Source organism: Gossypium arboreum, chromosome 8 (assembly GCF_025698485.1).
Source record: "Gossypium arboreum isolate Shixiya-1 chromosome 8, ASM2569848v2, whole genome shotgun sequence".
Taxonomy (NCBI): Eukaryota; Viridiplantae; Streptophyta; class Magnoliopsida; order Malvales; family Malvaceae; genus Gossypium; species Gossypium arboreum.
In genome coordinates this window covers 17,547,300-17,573,650 of record NC_069077.1, presented here as the reverse complement: position 1 = coordinate 17,573,650, position 26,351 = coordinate 17,547,300, and the positions used below count along the sequence as shown (strand labels likewise).

The 26,351-nt window shown below is 32.8% G+C and overlaps 3 protein-coding genes across 8 annotated transcripts; all 3 read right to left on the bottom strand.

Annotated features, from left to right (window-relative positions):
• LOC108469275 (myb family transcription factor PHL11-like) lies at window positions 1–4,559 on the bottom strand. 5 transcript variants are annotated; one of them, XM_053018135.1, is made up of 10 exons: window positions 4,489–4,559; window positions 4,238–4,379; window positions 4,025–4,106; window positions 3,780–3,922; window positions 2,035–2,231; window positions 1,622–1,698; window positions 1,462–1,525; window positions 1,292–1,367; window positions 756–825; window positions 1–672 (listed from the first exon to the last, which is right to left on the bottom strand). In XM_053018135.1, the coding sequence occupies exons 3-10, from the start codon at window positions 4,103–4,105 to the stop codon at window positions 268–270; spliced, it is 1,113 nt and encodes a 370-aa protein (XP_052874095.1). In that variant the 5' UTR covers window position 4,106; window positions 4,238–4,379; window positions 4,489–4,559; the 3' UTR covers window positions 1–267. The 5 variants fall into 5 exon arrangements, with proteins under 5 accessions (XP_052874095.1, XP_017625662.2, XP_017625661.2 ...); XM_017770173.2 differs by lacking the exons at window positions 4,238–4,379; window positions 4,489–4,559 and having other exon boundaries at window positions 1–666; window positions 4,025–4,169; XM_017770172.2 differs by lacking the exons at window positions 4,238–4,379; window positions 4,489–4,559 and having other exon boundaries at window positions 1,465–1,525; window positions 4,025–4,168.
• A 642-nt stretch (window positions 4,560–5,201) lies between these two features.
• LOC108468166 (uncharacterized) lies at window positions 5,202–8,620 on the bottom strand. Of its 2 annotated transcripts, none has more exons than XM_053018109.1 (10): window positions 8,315–8,620; window positions 8,157–8,222; window positions 7,841–8,024; window positions 7,437–7,633; window positions 7,237–7,287; window positions 6,931–7,022; window positions 6,717–6,781; window positions 6,365–6,456; window positions 5,685–5,789; window positions 5,202–5,574 (listed from the first exon to the last, which is right to left on the bottom strand). In XM_053018109.1, the coding sequence occupies exons 1-10, from the start codon at window positions 8,558–8,560 to the stop codon at window positions 5,437–5,439; spliced, it is 1,236 nt and encodes a 411-aa protein (XP_052874069.1). In that variant the 5' UTR covers window positions 8,561–8,620; the 3' UTR covers window positions 5,202–5,436. The 2 variants fall into 2 exon arrangements, with proteins under 2 accessions (XP_052874069.1, XP_017624530.1); XM_017769041.2 differs by having other exon boundaries at window positions 6,720–6,781; window positions 8,315–8,618.
• A 10,037-nt stretch (window positions 8,621–18,657) lies between these two features.
• Window positions 18,658–22,477, bottom strand: LOC108468786 (uncharacterized). Its single transcript, XM_017769643.1, has 2 exons — window positions 22,447–22,477; window positions 18,658–19,178 (listed from the first exon to the last, which is right to left on the bottom strand). Exons 1-2 carry the CDS (start codon window positions 22,475–22,477, stop codon window positions 18,658–18,660), a joined length of 552 nt encoding a protein of 183 aa, XP_017625132.1.
• Window positions 22,478–26,351: the final 3,874 nt, after the last annotated feature.

Sequence of the window (26,351 nt, the reverse complement as noted above, 5' to 3'; positions counted from 1 at the left end):
TTTGGCCGAAAGCAAAATTTAAGTGTCAATGAGAATATATAGTCCAAAAGCCTTACACCTTTTTTCGTTTAAACCCAGAAGGCAAAGTCTAAACTTAAGAGTGAAACGAAAAGAGAATTTAATGACTTACAAAATATTTGTTCAACAAATGGATGCCCCTATATTGTCTCTGTTTGAGTTGTAGATAACAACAATAGATAAAAATGAATTCAAGGAAATGTTAAAATAAATTTCATAGACTACAATGAGTTTTTGAAATTTCATCTCTTATGAAAAAACAAAGTGTGATTGAAGCTGGTTTCCATTTACAGCACCATACTCATAGCTATCTTTGGTGTTTAGGTCTAAATTAATGGAATCTCCCTCAACTTTACGCTTAACATGTTTGTTTTCTTCTCTATCTCCCACTCCATGACCATGGAAACTAGCAGAAAAGTTGGCCTTGGTGGGAATTACGTGATTCATTTGTGCCATGTTTGATTTCCTGTCAGCTTCATTTGTACTATCCATGAGACTGGACAGAGGCAAGTTGAAATTTGTTAGTTGTGCTCTTTTTTCTTCTACGTTCTCTTCGCTGTGGATATCAAATGAGAGGCTCTTTTGGGCTTTTTCTAATATTGCCTGCAAGTACTTTCCTTGAGCCTCTATCCTCATCTGCAATTTCTTCTGTACCTGCAAAGTTAAATCGAAATTACAAGCCAATTCGCAACGACTAATAATGTAAATCGATATGTACTTAAAAGGTATAAATTAACCTCAAGTTGCTCTTCTAAGGTCTTTTGTACTTCCATCTGAGACTTGAGTACCTCTGTCATTTGGATTTGTCTGTTTCATTGTACATCCATTTATCAGTTCTGCATTAGGATGGACAAAACAGAAATTGCAAATTGTGCTAAGATATAATTTGGTAAAAGTACCATGGAGGCCCTTATACTAGGAGTCAGATTGCATTTTACCTCCTCTACTAAAAAAAATGGGCAAATTAATCCCTATATGTTAGAGTAAAGAGTAAACTGGTCCTTTTGTTATAAATTTAATCCATTTCCACTGTTACATTAGCATGAAATACACATGATATATCACGTGTAACTGTTTAGTTATTCTATTAGCTACACCAATTGTTATCAATAGAAGTCAATGAATTTTTTAACAGTAAGGACCAATTTGGTATTTAATCTAACATATAAGGACTAATTTGCCTAATTTTTAAGTAAAGGGGTCAAAATATAATCTAACTCCTAGTATAAGAGCTCCATGATACTTTCACCCATATAATTTGCATTTTATTTACCTTTTATCATCGTCAGCTCTTGGTGAATTGGTGACTGTCCCTGAAGAATGATTGCTAAATTGTACATACGAACTCCCTAGTTAAAGATCAAGGAATGGCATTGATTTTAATCAAATATTTGCAAAAATGATTGTGAATTATATAAGTACTGTAATGATCAACAGACTTACGACCATTCTCTTTGTTCTGGTCTGCAGTATTTTGCTTCCTGGATTGCTGTCCTAATCTGTATTTCTACAGAAGAACAAAATAATTAATGAAAAGCAAACTGAAAGACGAACCCTTAAAAGCATTAAGCCATTAATGTCCATGTCTTATATATATATATACCTGTAAATGGCTCTTCAAATGGTATAGTGTCAAGCCTTTCAACCCCATCAGTCTTAGGACAGACTTTGGAGTTGCTTCTGCAAGCAGAATTTTCTCATTGACATTAGGCTTATACTGTTGCAATATGTTTCTAGCATTACAATAAGAATGTAGTACAAAAACCATAAATTACTAATACAATTCCACAATCATTTAAAAACAAAAAATTCAGAGAATTAGCCTTGAACTTGTCGATGTGCATACAGAAACCAATTGCAGACATAAAAAGCTGCACCAATGTACTAAAATTATGTTGGTAATTAAATTTAATTCATATCACATTGTTACAACCTGTTCTTGCTATAACCTGAATATTAGTTTATCGTAAAAAAAAAAATGAGTAGGAAAAGAAGAAACAGGAGAGAAAGACTAACTGTTAGGACCACCGAGTTTAGTTACGGCGTCGACGAATCGGTCGTGAAGATCAGCCGTCCATCTCAGCCTGGGTTTGGGGTCTCTGGTCATCACCACCCCATTTTCGTAACCATAGTTCCCATTCCCTCCATAGCTTAATCTCTCCATCTTAACACCCTTCAATTCTAACTTTAAACTGAATAATAACCAGTTCCTCCTTAAATCCAAAAAAATGTCAAACAGAATTGGATAGAATTATAAGAACATGAACACCAAAAAATGTCAACCTCTTTTTGCTGTTTTAACTTCATATATGAAATATTTTATTAAATGAGAAGTGGGCGGTGATTTTTTTTTTTTTTTGTATCTATATTTAAAGGAAGAACATGCAGAGGAAAGCTCGGCGACGAATCTTAAAGCAAACAAACATGATTGCCATCAACACCAAACAAAACACAACCCCATAATTTTATACTGCTCCAGTGTACGTCCTCATCCTGCATCAGGGGTCCAACCTTTTAGATTTTTTGATACGATGATGATCTAACGGTGATTTGAGAGAACTAAAGGGATGACACGTAAGGGCCAGCATGGAATACTCGGGGAAAGGGACCCACGAGGGGAGGAAGTAAGTGCCATTTAAGGTGGCCGCGCAGGATGGGACACGTGTTGAGATTTTCGTAAGGAACGGGGAGCTGGAGATGACTGTAGAATATTCGCTTCAGCCCGTGAAATAAGCTGTCCAATGAATCTATCCCCTTTTGGCCGTTTCCTTTTTTTTTTTACCTTTTCTTTTCCATCCTTTCTTAATTCTATCTACAGAATTAAAATAATAAAATTGTCGGTTTTTCTCTTAAAAAAAATATTTAAGTAGAATATAATTACTTGCAGAAAATATGGAAACTTATTGTGTATCATAAAATTTAAACATTAATACTTAAAACCGAGTTTTTTTTTCTTGGTAGAATACTTAAAACCAAGTTTAACAGTGATACAATTAGCGAAATCCAAACTTAAACCATACATCAAATAATAAATATCTTAATCATTAAACAAACACACAAGTTCAAATTTTATTAGCTTTTATTTCTCAAAATTTGTAATAAATGAGGTAGAAATTATAACCTTACAAGTTCCAATAATTTATCTTATTATTTATACAAATAATTATATAAACTGAAAATAAATTATTTAGTTGATTATTCAATTTTTTGAGCATCAATCTAAATAAAAATATTTGTAATTTAATCACCATCGTGAGAGAAATTTTTCATTTTAGTCCCTCGTAACTTAAATCCCTAATTATAGCCGACTGTGGACAGCTTTTTTTTCCTTTTTTTTTTTTACCCTCACAACTGTTCATCATCTTCTTTCCCTCCATGCCACCCCTGCCTCCACCATTCTTCTTCTTCCTTTGCTCCCTGCTTCCAGCCACCGCGCCATTCTGCTTCCATCAACTCTCCTCCTTAGAATTTGATTGAAATGCTCTGCTACTATTGAAATCCATTGTAGCATTTCAATCAAACCAGTAAACCAGAATTAATGCTTTTACCTAGACTACCTTGCTCATGAGAAGGGAGATACGAACTGCCTTCAGAAATCTAGCTAAAAAGTTGGGTTCCAGCGTAATTGTTTCATCAAGCTCTTTATTTGAGATAAAGACCCACTTTCCCAAGAAAAATGAAATCGATATAATCAAGCAAACATTAACATGGTCCTTGAGAAGCAGAATTTTTTATGATACTAGAAGGTTAATAATACCTACCTCATCAGAATACAAGGAATCTTTACTCTGAAGATGATTGTTAGTATCCTGGATGGATTGATGTGAGTCACTGAAATTGCACAAGCAAGCTCATCATCTTCTTGCTGAAGTTGCCCTTGTTGAAGCCCCATGCTAGATGAAGCCTGCATTAAAAACACATTGTTAGACCAACCAAGTGAAGTTGTTGTAAAACCCCCTCCATTATATGATGCCTATCCTGGCGAATCCATAGTGGCAGGTCTCACTCCTGAATGCAGAGGAGGCTCATTTCCACTGTTAGAGCCTACAAAACTATACTGAGAAGAAGAAGCAGTTGTCGAATCCATGCTGAACATAAAAAGAAAGACCAAACAAAACAAACAAATGGATGTAAATAAATGTAGTTTAGGAGAGAACAAACAAATGCCCCTTAAATTAATTACAAATGAAAATAATACGAAAGGAGGGTAATGCCATACATGTTCACTTCCAATTCCAGAAGCTGTGCAAGGTGATTGAAATTAAAATCAGCAAGCTCGATTAGCAAATTACTCCTGTAGTCTTAAGTCAAGAAATAATGAAGGGCTAAATCTTCGCAATTTCACCTGTTTTCAAATCCACCTAACATTAAAAAAAACACAAAGAAAGTAATACATCTTAAAATCCTTCATTTATAAAATTGATTACAAATGTAATTAATTAAAATAACAATACGAATATAGTGCCATACATGATTATTTCCTAATGACTGAAATTTGGAAAACAAATCTGCTTTAATAAATTCATCCTATACTCGGGGTCAAATAATAATGAAGTCACAAATCTTCTTATAACCATTGTAGCATTTCAATCAGATTTCTATAAATGGGATCAAACAATAATGAAGTCACAAATCTGATTTAGTAAATTCATCCTATACTCGAGGTGAGAAATCCATTGTGGCAGATCAATCAAATTTTTATGGAGGAGATTTGATGGATGCAGAATGGCACGTTGACTGGAAGCAGGGAGCAAAGGAAGAAAAAGAAGAATGGTTGAAGCAAGGTGTGGCATGAAGGGGTAGAAGGTGATGAACAGCAGTGAGGGTTAAAGAAATGGTCAAAAATGCTAGGTCCGTGATTAAAGATTTAATATTTGGATCTCTAAAATAAAATTTTCTGACAAAATTGCACTTACTTTAATTTAAATGATCAAAATAAAATAAAAGCACCTAAAAAGTTGTGACGAATTAGATAATTTACCTTAAAAATATTTAGATAAAATAAAATAATTTTTAAGTAATACAATTAAGTAAAAATAAAATAAATAAATATATATACAATTAAATTAAAATTAAAATTTTATTTACGTAACAAAATTCAAATATTATATCAAATTTTCTTATATTCCCACCGCATATTGAAATAGAATTTATGTTTAATTTTAATTTCGAAAAATTCAATCTTATTTTATAGATTCTGCACTTGGAAAATAAAGAAAATCAGAAGTTTTACAAAGACGAAATCAACAAACTCTCCAATTAAAAAGCTTATTGATTCCGTGTTTTTGTAAGAGCGATGCATCCTTAAAGGTAGAAAAAGGAGATTAATTAATTACAATTTTTAACGAAATAAAACTAATACTAGGGGACCAAGCAGGGTTTGTAGTTGATTTTGTCCCCCAATTTTTGGTTTATATATCAAATTAGACAACCTTTGAAACCTTTTCTAAGTGCAGTTTCATCCAGATTTCTTCCAATGAAAACCAGCTTGTTTGTTCTCTTCTCATCAGGTTCCCATGTTTTCCCCGGGCAGCCATCTAATGTGGAATGCACTCCCTGCCATCGTGCTCACAATTTTAGAGGACAATAAAGTAACTTCATTTGTTGACCCCACCCCCAAAAAAAAAAAAAAAAGGTAATTGGAAACGTGGGGTGAATAATAGGACCTGAAAAACATAACGCTGATCAGAGCCATTCACAGACAACACTCCTTTCATTCTATATAGGTCCTCCCCTTTCTCTTCCATCAATCTTTCAAGCCAATCATCAACCTGCTTCATCCACAACCATGTAATAACTACACTAATTAACGATATGAAATATATAACTCAAAGAATGTTGCTTATGAAGGAACAAAATTAATTGATTGATAAGAGGTTTAATTTTTCAGTACAAAAATGATGGTTATATTTTTGTTTGTATTTTCTCATATTTTCAACTTTTCAGCTATAAAATCGACAAGCACAGACCACCTCATGCTTCTTTGACATTGAACCATTTCCATGCCAAACCTTACACTAAGGGGGAAGCTAGAAAACTTTAACTAGGGGTTGAGATTAAATTATAATGTTTTTTGAGAGACGGACTGCAACTTTACTATTTTATTAACTGATAACTTTACAATTTTGGGGGATCAAATAACAATTTTACCAAACCAGGTGGGCAAGGCCCCTGCCTCCCCCCTGCTTACACTTAACCAATTAGACCCTAAATTTACAAATCCAATTTTATCAAGCATGTCGTTTCCTCCCTCCAAATCCTAATTCACTTATAAATTGTATGGCATTATATGTAGTTTCACCCATTCTTGCCGGGAAAAGCTACACTTTTATAAAGTATTTCTTACCTCATCAAGATCAAGGGTTCCCTCAGAAACAATACTAACACTAGATACAGTAGAATCATGCAAGTGGTCATGATGATGATCCTTGTGGTGTCCTATAATGTCCAAAAGTAAAATAAGATAAAATAGATTAAAATAAAGATAAGAAGAATGAATTTTAAGCTACAATAGGTACAACTTCCTATGGAAGAAGAGCCAATAATTTGAAAGTGGACAAAGCTATCCACAAAAATGCAATTCCATAATATCATCTATGTTCCTGTCGATTGTTCTTAAAATTATCATTTCTTATAGACAAAAAAAGGTTTAAAACACAAGAACTAACAAAGGAAACAAATACGAAAAGACAACATACTACCATGTGCGTCATGGTGATGGTTTCCACAGTGAGAATCATCTACTTTAACTGCAGAATCAATTCTGCAAAACAAATGAGTTAGAACTTTTAAAAAAGATATCAGATACACAAGTGAAGTGAACAGATAATTTAGATGCTTTTGAATTATCCTGGAAAAGTAATTGCAAAAAACAGTTGTTTTCAAATAGTCAACTAGTGAAGTATAACTGACCTGTCAAGATCATATCCTCCAACTCCCAAAACAAAGTCCATGTCAACGACTCCAAATTTCGCTCTCTTGATTTGAGCCATGCTATTAATATGCTGGAAAACACCAAACCACAAATTGTTACTTAAAGCTACTTCTACGGATACAATTGACATTAAACCTCGATTTTTAGAATAGTGTTCATGAAATAGAAAACTCAGAGAGACAACAAAAAAATGGTTCTAATCGTTTCCTTATTTTATTGTTTCTCTTCATTAAATTTACAAACCTAAAATAGAATTCAGGGTACTGGAAATTGGATATGTGTACCTTGATTTTATCAGTCAGTTTCTCCAAGTCACCCTCAGTGACCAAATCTATCTGCATAACAATTGAAACAAGCAAACAACATTGCAAATAGTAGATCTACAAGCATTTTAAATGTTTTATCCTGTACTTTCAATATGACCACTGTAGAAGACGATCAAGAAGGCCATATAAATTGAAAAAAAATAGAAATCAAAGTTCACCTTGTTCATGATTATACGGTCAGCATAAGCAACCTGTTCAACTGCCTCATTCACAACAAATCTTGGTTTAACTTCATTCAAATGCTTCATAGCATGCTTCGAGTCAACTAAAGTTACAACTCCATCCAGTTTCACATACGGTGAAACCAGTTCATCAGAACAAAAGGTTTCTATAACAGGAGCTGGCTTAGCAAGGCCTGCAAAAACAGTTTCTCAAAAAATAAATAAATAAAGAAATAAAGTGGGGAAGCTTTGAGCAAGTTATTGGATGCATGTAACCAGGTAACTCAGGCAGACCACTTAAGCAGACATCATTTATCTACAACAAAACTTAGTAATTTGCACCATATATCATAAACTAAGTAACTCAACTCTCCAAAACCCAAGTAAAAAGCTGGTTTTACCTGTGGTTTCTATAACAATATGGTCAAATTTGTCATTTTTCTTCTTAACCAGGTCCAACAGCATTTTAACTAGATCTCCTCGCACGGTACAACAAAGGCAACCATTGTTGACCATGACAATGTCTTCTTCAGATGCAGATGAATGACTAGCAACCAATGATCCATCAATATCAACCTCACCAAACTGCGTCCCAATTAACCAAAGTCATCATTGAAATTACCTTCTAAAAATCAGCAACAATGATTTCTATTACATTCATCCACAAAATGAAAGCCTAACCTAGCAGCATTCAAAATCTAAAATAATTGCGAGTACCTCGTTTTCGATAACAGCAATCCGTTTGCCATGTTGAGCAGTTAAGATATGATTTAAGAGAGTAGTCTGCAATTAAAAACAAAAAATCAACATTGAATATATATTAAACTGGAGATGAAACTAAGCTAAGCAAACAATTCGTCAAACTGGTTAGAGACCTTTCCAGAACCGAGAAAACCAGTGATGACGGTGGCCGGAACACGGTTATCGGAGGCAAAGCCGGGAGGCTCAGAGGAAAAGCCTCTTGAGTTTCGGGGAAGAGTGGTAGCGAGGTAGTGAGATTGGTGGAGACATGGTAGAAGAAGTTGACTGAGGGTTTTGGATGAACTTCTTGAAATGAAGAATCTAGCTGCCATTGTTTGAATCTCGAAAGCTCCAGACAAAATGGGAACTAAAGTTAACATTTAAAACCCTAGCAAGGATTTTGTGTTTTGAATTCGAGGGGTTTATATATCATTGGTTTGCATGGAAACTAATTACCTGTATAAGTTAAGAAATTTTAACAAATAAATGTGAATCTAACACATTCAATTTTAAAAATTATTTAATTTTACAAAGGTTAAATTATTTAAAATTATCCTTTAAGTTATTGAGTTGTTAAATTGTTAATAGATATTTGATGGCTTCTAATTCACTATTTATTATAAGCTAAAACTATATCCAATATCACTTAATTATTAATAAATTTACATTTTGATCATTCAATTTCAACTCATTCAACTATTCAAAAACTTTAGAGTTTTAAGAACTTTCTTTACCGTCGTATTTCAATAATCTCGCTAACATCTAACTTTTTTTCTAGACAAAGAAACGCATCAAACAAAAGTTTTTTTCTCTTCTGTCAACTTTATGATTTAATTTTCCTTAAAATTGTCTAAAATTTCTAATTTTTAAACTTAGAACCCTAATAGAAAAGTTGTTTAATCTATGTGGAGATGATCCCATGCCTTCAATGGTTTTCTTTTTCTTACAAATGAAAAAAAAAATTAGATATTCTAAATAAAATTTAGATGATGTTAGTACAGTAAACGAAATGTTGGAAAAATAAAATAAAATGGATGATAGATAGAAATGGTTGTAAGACAATCAATTTAATCTATTCAAGCAAGTTCTAATTAGTTTAACGATTTAACTATATAAATTGACAACTCAAAAAAAGAAAGGATTAAGTCATAGGCTTCGTTTGATGTGATGGAAAGGAAAGAAAGTGATACATTCATTTATATTTCTCTAATTATACCCTTTCTAAATAAAATTAAAATTTTTAGGTACCATGAATAATTTGAAAATTAAAGAAAACTTTTTAGTTAAAAATATTATTTTATAATTATTTCATAAAATTCAGAAATAATAAGTACTTTTATTTTCCTATAGTTTACGTGTTTACTCATTTTCTTCATTTAGAAAATTATTTGTAAATTCAAAATAAAAAATTAAATCATTTGTATAAATTTTGAAAAATGATATATATCGGTTATTAATAGATAAAATATTTTTACTTATTTTTATAAATTTAAAAGCAAAGTTGAGAATTAAGTTAAATATTAAAATAAGTCTTTAAAATATCTATAATATATATAAGCAAGAAACAAAAATTTTAAATCAATGAGAACATAGACGAATCTAGGAGGTGGCAGGCCTCAGCTCCTCTAAAATGAAACATTACTATTTAGACCTTTTAGAAATTTTAAAATTTTAAATTAGTAAAAATAAAAGTACACTTTCGCCTCCCTAAAATTAAAAAATGTGATTTTATCCTTTAAAATTATAAAGATATAAATCATAAAAATTAAAATTTTATTTTAATCTCCTTAAAAATTTTAAAGCTTCACCTTGAATGAGAATATTTTTTCTTAAAATAATTAATTAAGATTTAAATATTCTCCCTTTCACGTTATTCATAATTTTATTAAAATATAATATATTTACAATATTATAATTTCTTGATTTTTTTATTATAGATAATTATGTTAATCTAATTTAAATAAAAATTTAGTAAAAACAAAATTTATGTCTCTTTGTAATTCATATACGTAATTACGTGAATCGTGATTTGTTTAATAATATAATATATTTATAATATTTAAATTTCTTTATTTTCTTATTATAGAGAGTCACTTTAACCTAATTTAAATAATAATTTTAGTAAAAACAAAATTTATGTTTCTTTATTAATTCATATACGCAATTCATATTTTTAATAATAATATAATATTTCAAGTTTTCGATAAAGGAAAACCAAATATAATATTCTTTTATATCAAACAAAACTTCACCTTTTGATTTGATTTGGAGAATTCTAGTATAGTGCTTCAAAGGAAATACGGTAGGGGAAGTAAACTAGAGGGCTTCGGTGATGGTTATAGATGCAAAGAAGAGAAAATGTGTCTAGGAACACAAAAGGGTTAGTGGTTTAGTTTTTAGGTTTTTTAATTTTTTTAGGAATTAAGACTATTTCATTTTGTCTTTTGTAGGAAAGTTCGAGGCACCGCCTTAAAATATGGAAAAGTTGAAGGATTAATAGTGCAAATATTTTAAGGGTGGAAGGATCTAGAAATTAAAGAAAATGGATGAATTGGGACCAAATTGAATAAGTGGAAAAAATATAAGGGGTTAAATCATAATTTTACTAAAATGAGTGATGATTCAATAGAGCAATTTTGAAGGATCATAAGGGGCAAAATGGTCATTTAGCAAGTGTAATACCCCGAAAATCTTTACAGTAATATATTATCCTTGATATAATAAAATAAGGAAATAAAGTGATAAAAAGGGAAATTTTGAGTTATGGCAACATTGGGAAGTAAATTATGATATCTTGATTCAAGAAAGGACTAAATTGTAAAAGTCAAAAAAGTTTTGTTGCCTAAGAGTAAATACTCAAGACTTAAGGGGTTAAAGTGTAAATATGAAAAGTTGAAGGACCAATAGTGTAAATATTTTAAGGGTAGAATGATCTAGAAACTAAGGAAAATGGATAAATTAGGACCAAATTGAATAAGTGAAGAACTATGAGTGACTAAATTGCAATTTTACCAAATTAAATGATGACTCAAGGATGGAATTCTAAAAGATCATAAAGGGCAAAATGGTCAATTAGTAAGAGAGAGAATTCTAGAATGTAATGATTATGTTGATGATATTGTAAATTAATTAATTAGATAAATATTATTTTATTAATATTTTATGAGATATTTAATATTATTTTATTATTATTTATTTAGTATATAAGGAAAGAAAGATGAAGAATTTTCATCATCTTTCCTTTCCATGCAAACCAACTTGAGAAAGAGTAAGAAGAAAAGAAGTTTTCTTTCTTTACAATTTAGTCCTTTCACCAAAAATTCATTATTCTCACCTAAAAATTGAAAGAATTTCCATAGCCATCAAGAGAGAAAGATAGCAAGGAGATGATGGGGAGCAAGAATATCAAGTTGGATTCAAGAAATAGAAGCTGGAGGAGAGAGAAAAATCAAGTTAAAGATTGAAGTTAATAAGAAAAGGTAAGAACATTAAGATTTCAATATATTTTTAAGTCTAATATTGTTGAAAAAGCATGGAATTGATGTTAATGTAGAGTTTTCTTTTATATGGTTCCATATTTTTATATATTAGTGAAGGGAAATGAGAGAAAATAATGGGAAATATGGTAGAAAATGGAAATAGGAGTGTTATAAACTTGGTAATCAATATGTTGCACTAAAGTAGTTTTAGACAGTAGTAATAGGCTAACTTTGAAAAATCACCAAAAATGATAGAAATTGAATTAGAATCTAAGGGTGATATGGAATTAAATCTTATTGAGTCTATTTTTATATAAAATAAATATAGAAAGTAAACTAATTCTGTATTCTGAGATATTTATATTTTTGTGAGACTGATTCAGAATGATTTCAAGATCCCTTGTTCTGACTTGGAAAAATCACTAAAAATTATAAAAAATAATTTTGTTACATACTTTATATGGTTAAATTACTTAATGAGTTTATTTTTATAAGAAACAAATTATAACATCATTTGAATTCTTTTTAAAGAGATAATTAAACTTTAGTGAAGAGTGGTCAGAACTGTAAAATAGCAAAACAGGGGAGACTTTAATGAATAAACTGTACTAATTGGCTAAACCAAAAATTCTGAAAATTTTATGGTAAGAAGACATGTGAGTCTAGTTTCAAGAAAAATTAACGGATCTTAATTTCGAGTTCTGTAGCTTAATATATAAATAATTTAGTGACATGATGCAAATGGACAGTTTTGAATGTACATATAAGTAAATAGTGAAATTATTGATAATATTACTTGTTGCATGTTATATAAATTAAGGATGTGGAATGGAGAGGAGGAGGAGGAAAATATGTATGAATATTCATCTAGCATGGCTAATTTGCATGTTTTAGGCTTAGGGACTAAATTGAATAAAAGTAAAACTTTATGGCCAATTTTTTAAAAATGTCAGAAATGACTAAATTGCATGAAATAGATTATTTTATTATTTAAATAACAAAATTTAACGAAATTATCAATTCAGTTCAAGATCGGGGGAAAACATGTTTTAGGGATTAAATTGACAAGTGTTGAAATTGTGAAAAATTTTGATATTTTATAGAATTCATGGACTATTATCGATATGTATGATAATAATAGCTGGAAATAAGGATTAAATTGCAAGAATTTTATTTTCTTGACCCTAAGGATGAAATCGTCATTTATTAAAAGTTTAGGGGCAAAATAGTAATTTTTGCCTGGAGCATTAATTAAATGCATTAGAATATGAAATGAATGAAAATGATGATCAAATTTATTTATAAAGATCCGGACGACACAAATACGAGACTTGATCATGGAAAAGAAAATATATCAGAATAATGAAATCATAAACACGAACAATCAATGAGGTAAGTTTGTGTAACTTGAATTGTATTTTTAAACACTTGAAATATGTGGTTATGTAATGAAAATATGATTTGAATATTCAATTTATGATAATTGATGAAATATTGGTAAATACTCGATATAACTTGAAAATAAATCCCTGTTGAATGGAAGGAAAATTCGATGGATCTCTGAAAAGAAATTGACGGTAAAAAGGATCTAGCCCGGACAGGTGATCCTATCTTGATATAGCCCTCCCGAAGAATATGTGTAAAATGGATTTAGCCCAGACGGGTAATCTAAATTAGGATCTGAATTTAGCCTGGACTGGTCATTCAGATCCAAGCTCATTAGAGTAATTGTCGCTGCAGAGGATTTAGCCTGGACTGGTAATCCCGACAATACTCTATAAGTTTATATTACAGGGGATTTAGCCTGGACTGGTAATCCCACTGTAAGAATGAGGTTCGCGGGAGTGTGCTCTCTGACAGAAAATGTGTAAGACCATGGTTGAAAGATACCATGGCAACCTGATATGAAATGTGTAAGACCATGGTTGAAAGATACCATGGCAACCTGATATGAAACGTGTAAGACCATGGTTGAAAGATACCATGGCAACCTGATATGAAATGTGTAAGACCATGGTTGAAAGATACCATGGCAACGTGACATGAAATGTTTAAGACCATGGTTGAAAGATACCATGGCAACGTGACGGGGAAATGAATAAGACCATGGTTGAATGATACCATGGCAACATGACAGAAAATGAGTAAGGCCATAGTTGAAAGACACTATGGCATCATGTCGAAGATAAATAAGATCGTGGAAGAGAAACGCCAAGATATCTGTTGAACAACTAATATTCAGGTAATATAACAAATGGTTAAATGAATTGGTTATACAAAATGGTAATGTGAAATGTTTATAGGAATTGGTCATATGGAAATAAATGTACAAAATAGTTGTATGAAATAATTTATAAGATAGATAAATGAAATAAGTATAGGTACATGGAAGTTAAATTATGTTAAGTTTAATACGAACCATTACCAAATAAATATACCTAAGATATAAGGAAATGATAGTGCATGAAATGTTGATATAATGAAATGAATGATATATGTTATTAAAGAAACGGTAAGAGAATGATATGTATCATGACATGTACATATGAGATTATCTTTTATATGTTAACATAAGGAAAATATGTAAGTTAAGACAGTATTAAATTCAAATATGACATATTGAGAAAATAAGAATTTATATGAAATATGTGTAAGTACACTAACAAGTGTTGTTGTTGATGCTTAGGCAACTGCCAAGCCATTGATTGAATGGTAATATATTTATTGATGCATTGAATTGATAAGTATTTAAATGATTTTTTTTTTTTGTGATTTGCAAGTGGTAGTAATGCTTCGAAACCCTATTTTGGCAGCAGATACGGGTTAGGGGCGTTACAGCAAGAAATATATTTTGAAGAGTAATGATGATGTTGGTGATATTTTAGATTAATTAAATAAATATTAGTTTATTAATATTTTGATTTGATATTTATTTATATTTTATTAATTTTACTTATTATATAAGGAAAGAAAGATAAAGAATTCTCTTCATCTTTCCATGCTTCCAACGTGAGAAGAAGAAAAGAAAGAAAAAAATTGTTTTCTTTACAATTTAGTCCTTTCACCAAAAATCCACCATTTTTGCTTAGAAATCAAAAGAATTTTCATAGCCACCGAAAGAGAAAAATAATGAGACTATGGGGAGCTAGAATATCAAGTTAGATTCAAGAAAATAAAAGTTGGAGGAGAGAGAAAGTCAAGTTAAAGTTTGGTTTCAAGAGAATAAGGTATGGATGTTAAGGTTTTATGTTATTTTTAAGTTTAGTAATAATAGAAAAACATAAAAATGGTGTTGTAGTAAAGATTTCTCATGAGAAAATATTGTGTTTTTGACATGTTGATGAAGAGAGAAGTTGAGTAAGTGAATCAAGTGATAGGAGAAGAGCAAAACAATAGATTTTGATAGAAAAGAGGTAAGTACCCATGAACTTCCTTGTTATTTAAGGATTAAAATGTGATCTTTGTAAAGTAAGTGGTAATTAAGTAAAAAGAAAAAAATAGTAAATAATTTATTGTGTGAAATATGAATTTATAATAAAAGTCTAATAGTTGAGTTATGAGCTAGCAAAAATATATAAAGTATTAGATAAGTGAAATTATGGAAAAATGTGAAATTTTATGGAAACAATAACTAAATTGAAAGACTTGAGAAATACATGTGGTGGAAATAATACAAGTGAAATACACAGAAATTTGATGTGGAGAATGAGATAGTGGAATTAATTATGTGAATTAAGTGAGATGTCAAATGAATAGAGAACTTTTATGAAAAAGGTGATTAAATAAGAAAATTATAAAAGTTTACAAGGAAATATTAATAATAAAGCACATAGTAAAAAATAAAAGAATAAATGAATTTTGCAATCCAAACTAAAATTATTTCCTAATTTGTGGAAATTAAGGGTTAAATCAGTAAATTTGAAAATTTTATATTAGAAATAGAAAAGTGAAGTGCAAAACACTAAGAATGAAAAAAAATTGATGTTGTAGTGAATTTTGAAATATTAATAAGTATTGAATTACATTATATGTGTTATTAAAAGTAAAATATATTGCTACATGAAATATTGTGCTAATGAATAAATTACAAAATATATAAAAGTGATGTGAAATACATGATAAGGATTATTAGAGAATTATAGATGAATATTGAATTTGGAAATATATTATATGTATTAAAGATAGTGGAAGATATAAGTATATGGATTGTAGTTACAAGGACTAAATTATAAAAAAATATAAAAGTGTTATGTAAAAGTGTAAAATGATATGTGTGCATGATATAATTTGCCCAAATAGACGAGATTAGAACTATTGGGATATAGATGTCATGCTATTAAGGAAATTTTAGCATGCATATCGTATTGCGCTTTAGCGCTTACCGTTTCGTATTTCCGTGCTTATCGTTCTGCACTTCAATGCCTACTGTTTTACACTTTGGTGCTTAGTGATTTGTACTTCGGTGCCTACTGTTATATTAGTGCACTTTAGTGCACCTTTGTATTAGTTCCTTATATCCTAAGTGCTCTGTTTAGTGTATTAGGCCCTTGCTAAAAAGGTAAACAATTTTTGTTACAAGGTAAAGGTTTATCTCCGATTAATATTCGAAATATTGAATCAGTAAAGTGAAGACATAAGTAAATTGAATGTATTTGACAGAGTATAAGAAAGACAATGACTAATAAGTTACATATGTAAAGATAAAGTGTGAAAGAAATAGTGATGGGACTATGAAAATTTACACTAAATGGTGAAATATGATACATGTATAAAAAAGAGTAGTAATTTTTATAGGTTGATTTGAGGACTTAAGGACTAAATTATGAAATAAGTAAAAAGTTACAAATGAATATGATAATAAGAAATTGAGATGTAATATGATAAATAAACAAAGGAATGTGATATTGGGAATTAAGGAATTTAATAGATTTTGAATATCATGGGTAGTTACTAAGTCTTCACCAACTTAATGCATTTATTTTCAATGCGTAGGTACAATGATTTTAAAGAGTCATAGTTGAGGTCGTGGACATCCATCTCATCACATCTCCAAGTGCCAAAAGGGTATGTTTCAAAATTTGGAATAGAATGGCATGTACTTAGGAAGATCAATTGAGTTCCAAGTAGTAGGTACTAAAATATAAGTTATGAAAAATATACTTATTTTAGAGTCTAAAGAACAACTTTGCTGATATTTGCATTTATTGTTAAAAATCTAAATGCATACATATATAATTGATGGGATATATGTTAAATAAGGTTGATTTGGGATTGTTTTGAATTGGTTTTAAACTTTGAAATGGCTTAAAAACAATGCAGGGGGTCTTTAGCAATTTTTCCAAGTATTTTTGTTCAAAAAATTTACCTAAGGTATCGATATCTAAGGGTAAGGTACCAATACCTAGAGTTTGGTTTTGAAAAATTCCAAAACAGAATGCACATTTGGTATCTATTTTTAGGTTGGTATCGATAATGAAGGAAAAGTATCGATACTTAGGCCAAAAGTATCGATACTTTACCCTTGTTTTGTATAAAAGTCATATTTTTAAATATTTCTAGGCATAGTAAAATATTCAATAATGTCCCTAAACATTGAGAATTAATGGTAATATAGAATTAATTTTGTATCACCCTAAACAGTTTGAAACCAAAAATTACATAATTACTCCCAACTATAGCAAATAAAATAATAAAAGCATTAAAAACCTTTAAAACCAGGGTGTATGTAGCAGTGGTCACCGTCGAGCCCTCCGCTGCACCTATCCACCTACTGCTGGGGATTACTTGACAGACAAATAAAATAAGGGGTGAGTTTTCGCAAACTCAATGTGTAGATCCCTACAGTAAAACAAGCATATAAACGGTCATAATCGAGCCTGAGCTCTTAACAGAATCAATGTACCCTTAGCCCACTCAAAATAGTATCAGATACATTCGGACCTTAGCCAATACAGACATACATGCATATCAATCAAAATAGTAATGCCCACCAACCCTGCACACCATCTCTGTCCAACCCAACACACCGTGTGGGGATATAATCACTCCACCCAGCCCTACACACCAAGTCTGGGGATAAAATCAACCCATCTAACCCTACACGCCAAGTGGCACCGTAAAATGACACATATCAATAACTGCAGCGAAGCTGCCAGATAAGCGGCTATAGAGCCTTTCAGTCTTTCTTCTTTTCAATATCAAACCCAACCCAATGCAATGCAACATAAATAATATGGTATGCTCACGTACAGATATCAAATTATAACATCGTCATCAAATCAGAGTAGATACACATGCTTAAATTATCATGCTTTCACATACATCTTAGTATCAAATCAGAGTATAGGGGTCTAAGTAATGCTTATCGACCCTACAAATAGGTCACAGTCAACCGTGCAACCTTACCTGTGTGGAGGCCCACACACTCGTATGGCTCACACAACCCAGATTGGCCTTGCCCGTGTGGATCACACGGCCTGGCCCAAGATTCCACACGCCCGTGTGGCCCACACGTCCCAATTAGTCTAACCCGTGCCTCGCACACAGCCTAGCTAGCCTCACACGCCCATGTCTGTTGTGTCCGTGTGGCATGCGCACGGCCTACTTCGTCGATCACACGACCGTGTCTCGCCACATGGCCTCCACACGGGCAGTCCACAGGCCCATGTGGCGCCGACGGTAGAATTTTTGGCTTTCACCGAAACACGATTTTAGATCGATTGGAGTACACACCTGGTTCTGATTGAAGCCTAACGCAATCTCGAACACTCCAGAACTTACTATTGTCAATCGTAAGCCCAAGTTAAAGCTTGAACTTGGGACTTCCCAAACACATCTTAGAGTACATAAACACTTAAACCTACATTTATTTTATGCCAAAAAGAAACAAAACAAGAGTTTCGATATTTCCATACTCAACTATCACAAAAGCCGAAATTATAGAAATTTGGGGCTTTATAACTCTACCCCCTTAAAGAAAATTCATCCTCGAATTTTACCTAATTAAAAAAGACGAGGATACTGCTGACGTAGCGAATCCTCCGGCTCTCAAGTGGCCTCTTCTGTGCTATGATTTGCCACAGCACTTTCACTAAAGGAAAAGATTTCCTACGCAGAACCTTAACGTCGCGATCAAGAATCTGAACCAGCTCCTCCTTGAAAGTTAGATCTGGCCTAACCTCAATCTCCTCCACTGGCACAATGTGTGAGGGATCAGAGCGGTAGCGTCTCAATATCGAGACGTGGAACACGTCATATACACAATCCAACTCGAGAGATAGCTCTAACTGATATGCGACTGGCCTCACTCGCTTCAGAATCCGATACGGCTCAATAAACTGATGACTTAGCTTACCCTTGTGTCTGAACCTCAAAATCTTTTTCCACAGTGAAACTTTAAGAAAGATCAAGTCCCTCACAGAATACTTAATGTCATTCCTCTTCAAATCAACATAGGACTTCTGTCTATCGGAAGCCGCTTTTAGATGCTCTCGAATCAACCGAACCTTATCCTTAGTCTCTGAGATCAACTCCAGACCAAAACATGTCGCTCACCCAACTCAGTCCAGCATAAAGGAGTGCGACACTTACGACCATAAAATACCTTATACGGTGCCATCTGAATACTAGACTGATAGCTATTATTGTATGCGAACTCTGCTAATGGCAAGTACTCCTCCCAACTACCCTGATTAGTGGCCCGTGTGGAGGCCGTGTAGGGAGACACGGTTGTGTGGTCTACGAAAAAGGCCGTGCGCGTGCCACACGGGCACGACGGACACAAGTGTGTGAGGCTGGCTAGGCCATGTGCAAGGCACGGGCTAGACCAATTAGACTGTATGGGTCACACGGGCGTATAAGCCCACACAGTGAACCACACGGACGTGTGGGATCTTGGGCCAGGTCATGCGATCCACACGGGCAAGGCCAATTTGGGCCGTGTGAGCCATACAAGCGTGTGGGCCCCCACACGAGTAAGGCACACGGGCGTGTGAGCCTGACTTGCTTGAAATGTTCTGTAAGGTTAATCGGGTTGCTCAAGTCGACTGTGACTTGTTTGTAGGGTCGATAAGCGTTACTTAGACCCTTATACTCTGATCTGGTACTAAGATGTATGTGAAAGCATGATAATTTAAGCATGTGTATCTACTCTGATTTGATGACGATGTTATGATTTGATATCTGCACGTGAGCATGCCATATTACTTATGTTGCATTGTATTGGGTTGGGTTTGATATTGAAGAGAAGGAAGATTGAAAAGCTCTATAGCCGCTTATCTGGCAGCTTCGCTACAATTATTGATATGTGTCGTTTTACGGTACCATTTGGTCTGTAGGGTTGGATGGGTTGATTTTATCCCCAGACTTGGTGTGTAGGGCTAAGTGGGGCGATTATATCCCCACATACTGTGTTAGGTTGGACGGAGATGGTGTGTAGGGTTAGTGGGCATTACTATTTTGATTGATATGCATGTATGTCTGTATGGGCTAAGGCCCAAATGTATCTGATACTATTCTGAGTGGGCTAAGGCTACACTGATTCTGTTAAGAGCTCAGGCTTGATTATGACCGTTTACATGCATGTTTTACTATGGGGATGTACATACTGAGTTTGCAAAAACTCACCCCTTATTTTATTTATCTGTCAGGTAATCCTCAGTAGTAGGTGGATCGATGCAGCGGAGGGCTCGACGGAGACCACTACTACATACACCCTAGTTTTAAAGGTTTTTAATGCTTTTATTATTTTATTTGCTATAGTTTGGAGTAATTATGTAATTTCTGGTTTCAAACTGTTTGGTTTAAGTTTAGAATTTCGAAATACTGTTTATGGATTTTGAAACTGCTGCTTTATTTGTTCTTAATTTTTCGCGAACTAAAAAATAATTTCAAGCGAATTAATCAATATATATATGTTTTCTGAGTTAAGATAAAGGTGGTAACTGGAACGGTTTTGGGTAAAACACGATTTTAAATACATTCTCATATGACTTCGCCAGATTTGACCATAACGTCCAGGCCGAGTTTGGGGTGTTACAAATTTAGTAAAAACTTTAATTTTTTTTATGTCCAAATTTATTAGTGATTAGTCAAAGTCACTGTGGAACCAAATGTAATATTCCTATATCAGGTTCCTTGGGTTGAATCAGGTATAGGGGTGTTACATGGTTGGTGTTAAGGTTATATCTCAACTCCATATAACACCTCTTACCCGAGTCCGAGACTAGAGCTGGGTAGGAGACATTACCTGACTTAAACGCATGCATTCAATCTTTTCTGAAATGTAAAAACTAGGTCAAATTAAAACTTTCCTTTCATAGTCTGTTGATTGCTAATATGGGTCTACGAGGCGCACATCATACTTTGGAAAATGTCACACGAAACACGGCACATGCCCGTATGGAAAGGAAATATGCCCGTGTGGCCCTGTTGACCTGGCCGTACCAAAGGCCCGTGTGGTTCACACAGCTTAAGCATAAGGGGACACACCCGTGCCCCAAGCCCATGTGAATTAGATTCCAAATTCGAACCTACAGGGATTTTCACATGGGCTGACACACGCTCGTGTCCATGGCCTGTATCCCTCACACAGCCATGACACGCCCGTGTTTTAGCCCATGTCTAAAAACCTTGACATTTTGTTTCTGACTTTAGCAACAAATTAGGGGCACACGGCCAAGGCACACACCTATGGTCAGAGACCGTTGCCTCCACACGGCTGAGACACACGGTCGTGTCTCTGCCCATGTGTTTACTACCATGCATACTGACTTACAAATTCAAGGTGCAGAGGACACATGGTCGAACAACAGGCCCATGAGACTGACTGTGTGTTAGACAAACACTCGTGTGTCTACCCATGTGGACGATATAAGGCTATCTACCAAACCTTTTTGCCACCCTAAAACACAATATAACACCCTCCATCATGCCAAAGTCTTACGTAACATGGTTTCTAAACCAAACAACCTTAACTAAGGCCTATACATATTTCACATATGCTTGAACAACCAATTTATGCACTTTGCTATCCATACGCTAAAATTCACACGTTTAACCATACCAACAATTTCACATTCATGAAAGACCTTTTTGTATTCATATAACAACTTTCAATATTAGCCATTTTTCATAGCCTTATACAAAATGAGTCAAATACTAAAGTAAGCCAACACATTTGGCCCAAAACATTGTGACACTAAAACAAGATTAAAAGATTCTATACATGCCATAATCAAAATAAAAGAACTAACTATATCAACTGCTTCAAATGATAATGTGACTAGCTTCTCTGACGTAAGATGATGATCCACGAGCTACTTTGGCGGCACTATAAGAAAATGAAAAGGAAAAGGGGTAAACATAAAGCTTAGTAAGTTGCATGTAAATAAACATCAACTATTTATCATACAATAATATGCTCATAACATTTCATAGCTTGTTCTCGAATACAATAAATAAACATAAGCACAACTTACTCATCACCATCAAATACAATTCATATAGCATGTATTGAGTCTACATCTCACACATTTCAAGTAGGTACCTGTACCACTCACCACATGGTCATAACTTTTCTCGTCTCGATATAAATTATGAATCTTCTGTTGAACTATTTGGAATACTATAAGATACTCAATAACCCCAAACATGGGATAAGACGCCGATGCTATGTCCCAGACATAGTTTTGCACTGGCTAGCACATCAAGTCGATGCCATGTCCTAGACAGGTCTTACACTGACTTTCATATAACGAGGCCGATGCCATGTCCCGGATAGGTCTTACCCTGGCTCTTATCTATCGGTGTCGATGTCATGTCCCAGACAGGTCTTACACTGACACATAACAAGCTGATGCCATGTCCCAGACAGGTTTTACACTAGCTTGTATATCTCGAGGCCGATGCATGTCCCAAACATGTCTTACACTGGCACACATAATGTGGCTGATGCATGTCCCAGACAAGACTTACACTAGCTCACATACCACCCAATGTCATGGTACGAATATCTAAGTATATTTCAAATGTTCAATCGAAAATCTTTACTACATTAATTTCTCGACATGCATTCTCATAATCACAATCAAAAAATTTATGCAATATCAATTCATTCATACATCATAGCAATATAGTTGCATTATTAACATACAACTTACCTCGGATTACAAAATATAGGCGACTAGACGATTTACTATACTTGCTTAGCTTTCCCTCCGTCCAAGTCTGGTTTTTGTCCTTCTTGGTCTAAGATGATAAAAATTCACTCATTTAATCACCATATTGATAAAAACATTGACAATATATAATTTGGCAAAATTGACCATTTTGCCTTTAGACTTTTACAAAAATTATGATTTCGCCCTTGGGCTCATAAATTGATTTTTATCGAATTTCATTAAACCTTAAGCCTAGCCGAACCCTTTTTACTCTTAGAGTGACCCAAAATGCCTATTATTTCACCATATTACTATTTATTTTACAGTCGTTACAAAATGGTCATATTAGGGTTTTCATGAGAAGTTCTTTCACAAAAGTTGTTTACTACACAACTAAGATTCATTTTCTTCCATAAAAGCTCAATAAACATCACAAATCCTTTCATGGCATATCCCTAGACTATCAATCATTTTGCAAAATGGTCCCGCCATTAGCTAGCTCATGCTATAAGGGTTCCAAAAGTACCAAAATTATCAAAAATTGGCATCTAAATCACTTACTTGAGAGAGAGATGAATGGTTGAAAGTTCAAGCTTCCAAAACCCTTAGAATGGCTGAAAATTTCGGTGGAGGAGAAAGGAAAAATGAAAAAGTTGAAGGCTAGACTCTTAGGGTATTATTTTATCATACATTAGGTAATCAATTGACCTAACCATTTGACCTATTGATTTTCTTGTCCCTATGGCCGGCATTGCCTCTTTAAGGGGGTCTAATTGCACTTTAAAGGCATCTAATTATGGCTCTCTATCTATTTAACACCTTTGGCTAGCAAATCACAACTTTTCTCCTTTATGCAATTTAGTTCTTTTTCGCAATTAGGTTTACAAACGCTAAAATTAATTCACCAAATTTTTTATGCACTAATATAATCATGCTGTAACAGCCAAATTTTTCAGTGGTGTCGGAAACAGTGATTCGAGATCACTAAATTCGACGAGTATATTTAGAAATTTTAACAAATAATAATTATAGGCCAAGTGCGAACTTAAAAGAATTGTTTTTAATTAGTGAATTTTGCGATTTTAAAAGAATTAATCGTAAATTTGGTTGAAAACGAGGTATCGAGACCTCGGATTTATAAACCAAGCCATAAATATTTTATAAATATTTATGGAGTGTTATTAAGTTAGTATTAAAGTTTAGTTAGAAAATTTTAACGTTTGGTTAGTCAATTAATTAAAAGGACTAAATTGAAAATAGTGTAAAATTTATTAAATTGTGATTAAATAGTTTAAGTGATTAAAAGGAGGATTTAAAAGGCAATTGGACCCAAATTGTATGGGCTGGACGGTTGGGCAAGAAAATCAGCAAAAAGACAAGGAGAAACAAGGGCAAAATGGGAAATTTTGCAAATTAAACATATAAAACAAGACAAATTTGAAAAATCTAGAGATATCATCATTTTTTTCTTCAGAAAAAATGCCATGGGAGGTCTGAAAGCTGCTGGTTTTTCATAATTTGACATATGTGAGTTCAATTCTTACCCTTTTCTTTGAGATTTTTATGTTTTTGTGACTTTTACAATTAGGTCCAAGTGTTTAATTCATTAGTTTTTGATTTTATGAACAAAATTAAAAGCTATAATTGATAAGTGCTAGCTGTTTATGATGAAATAAAATGAATTTTAAGCTTTTATTTTGTTGTTTGATGATTTTATCAAGTAATTTCAATAGAAATTGATTTTAGGACCTAATTGTGAAAAAGTTGTAAATTAAGGTTTAGTGTTAAAATTCTGATTTTTAAAGATTGTGTAATAGTTTAGAATGATGGAATAAAATGTTAATTGAGAAAAATTAGCTTAATAAATGGGCTAATTGAGCAAGGACTGAATTGTATGACCTTTGAAATTTAGAGGAAAAATGGTAATAAACATCTTGAACTAAAACAATATTGGACAGCAGAAGTAGACTAACTTTGAAAAATCACCATAAATTGTGGAAATCGAATTAGAAGATGAATAAAATATGAAATTAAAGCTTATTGAGTCTTGTTTTTCATAGAAGAAACGGTGTAAGTAATGGATTTGTAAATTATGAGATATAATGAATTTTGTGAGACAATGTTAGAATGAATTCGGGTTCCCCTGTTTTGAATTTGGAAAATCACCAAAAATTGGATAAAATTAATTAGAGTCTCAAATTTATATGCTTAGAATACTTAATGAGTCTATTTTCAATAAAAATCAATGGAAACATTATCCGAGTTTTGTACTATGATATAATTAATTTTTAGTGAAGAGAGGTCAGAACTGTTGGATAGTGAAACAGGGGAAACTTAAATGAATAAACTGTACTAATTGGCTAAACCAAAAATTCTTAAAATTTTATGGTGGAATGATATGTGAGTCTAGTTTTAGGGAAAATTTACGGATCTTAATTTTAAGCTCTGTAGCTCGAATTATAAATAATTGAGTGACTATGACTCGTGTGAACAGATTGATGTGAGTATTAATAAGTAAATTGTGAAATCGTACTTACAAGAATATTATATACATTAAGGATGTGGAATGGAGAGGAGGAGGAGGAAAAAATATATATGAATATTCAGTTAGCATGGCTATTTTGCATGTTTTAAGCTCATGGACTAAATTGAATAAAAGTAAAACTTTAGGGGGCAATTTTATAAAAATGTCAACAATGACTAAATTGAAGGGAATAAATTGTTTTATTATCTAAATTAATAAATTAAATGAAATTATCAATTTAAGATTGGGTGAAATTTGAGAAAATGGTAAATTACCAATATGCCCCTAAATCTTGGTATTTCTGCAATTTAGTCAGGTAGGTTCGGATACCCTGAATGAGCAAGTAAATATGACAATTTAAGTATTGTATCGTATTTTATATGATATTTTGAATTGAATATATGAAAAGGATGTTACATGAAACATGAAAATGAATACTAAATAATATAAATTAATTGAAATTATTCTGAAAATTTCGGTAATGCCTCGTATCCTATCCCGGTCTCAGGTACGGGTATGGGGTATTGCACATGCTAACACCAATAATAATGATAAAATGATTTCTCTAACTTCAGATTTGAGGTCTCAAAACCACTGTTTCGACTAGGCCCAAAATCGGGCTGTTACACTCTAGAAAAAATGAAAAGGGAAAAGATGCCCCTTAAATAAGGAGGTATACGTAGTACATGCAAATACTAGTCCGCGAGGGAAGCTTTGGTTTCCACACTATCTAAATAGGCACGAATTATTCTGTGTGAAAATGCTATATATTGTAAGTTGATGAAAAGTAAATTGAAGGGTTTAATAGGCAAATTAGGGTCTTCATGGGAGGAAATGCACGCCTGTGGCTAAAGGGCCAAAAGGTCTATTAGAGGATAGTAGAAAGTGGAGGTCAGACATAGTCATGTAGAATGGCAGAGATCTTGTTGAATTCCAAAGATAGGGGTTTCATATCCTAAGAAGCCTCATTGGGAAATAAATTGATAGAGTAAGGGCTTCGGTGTTGTTA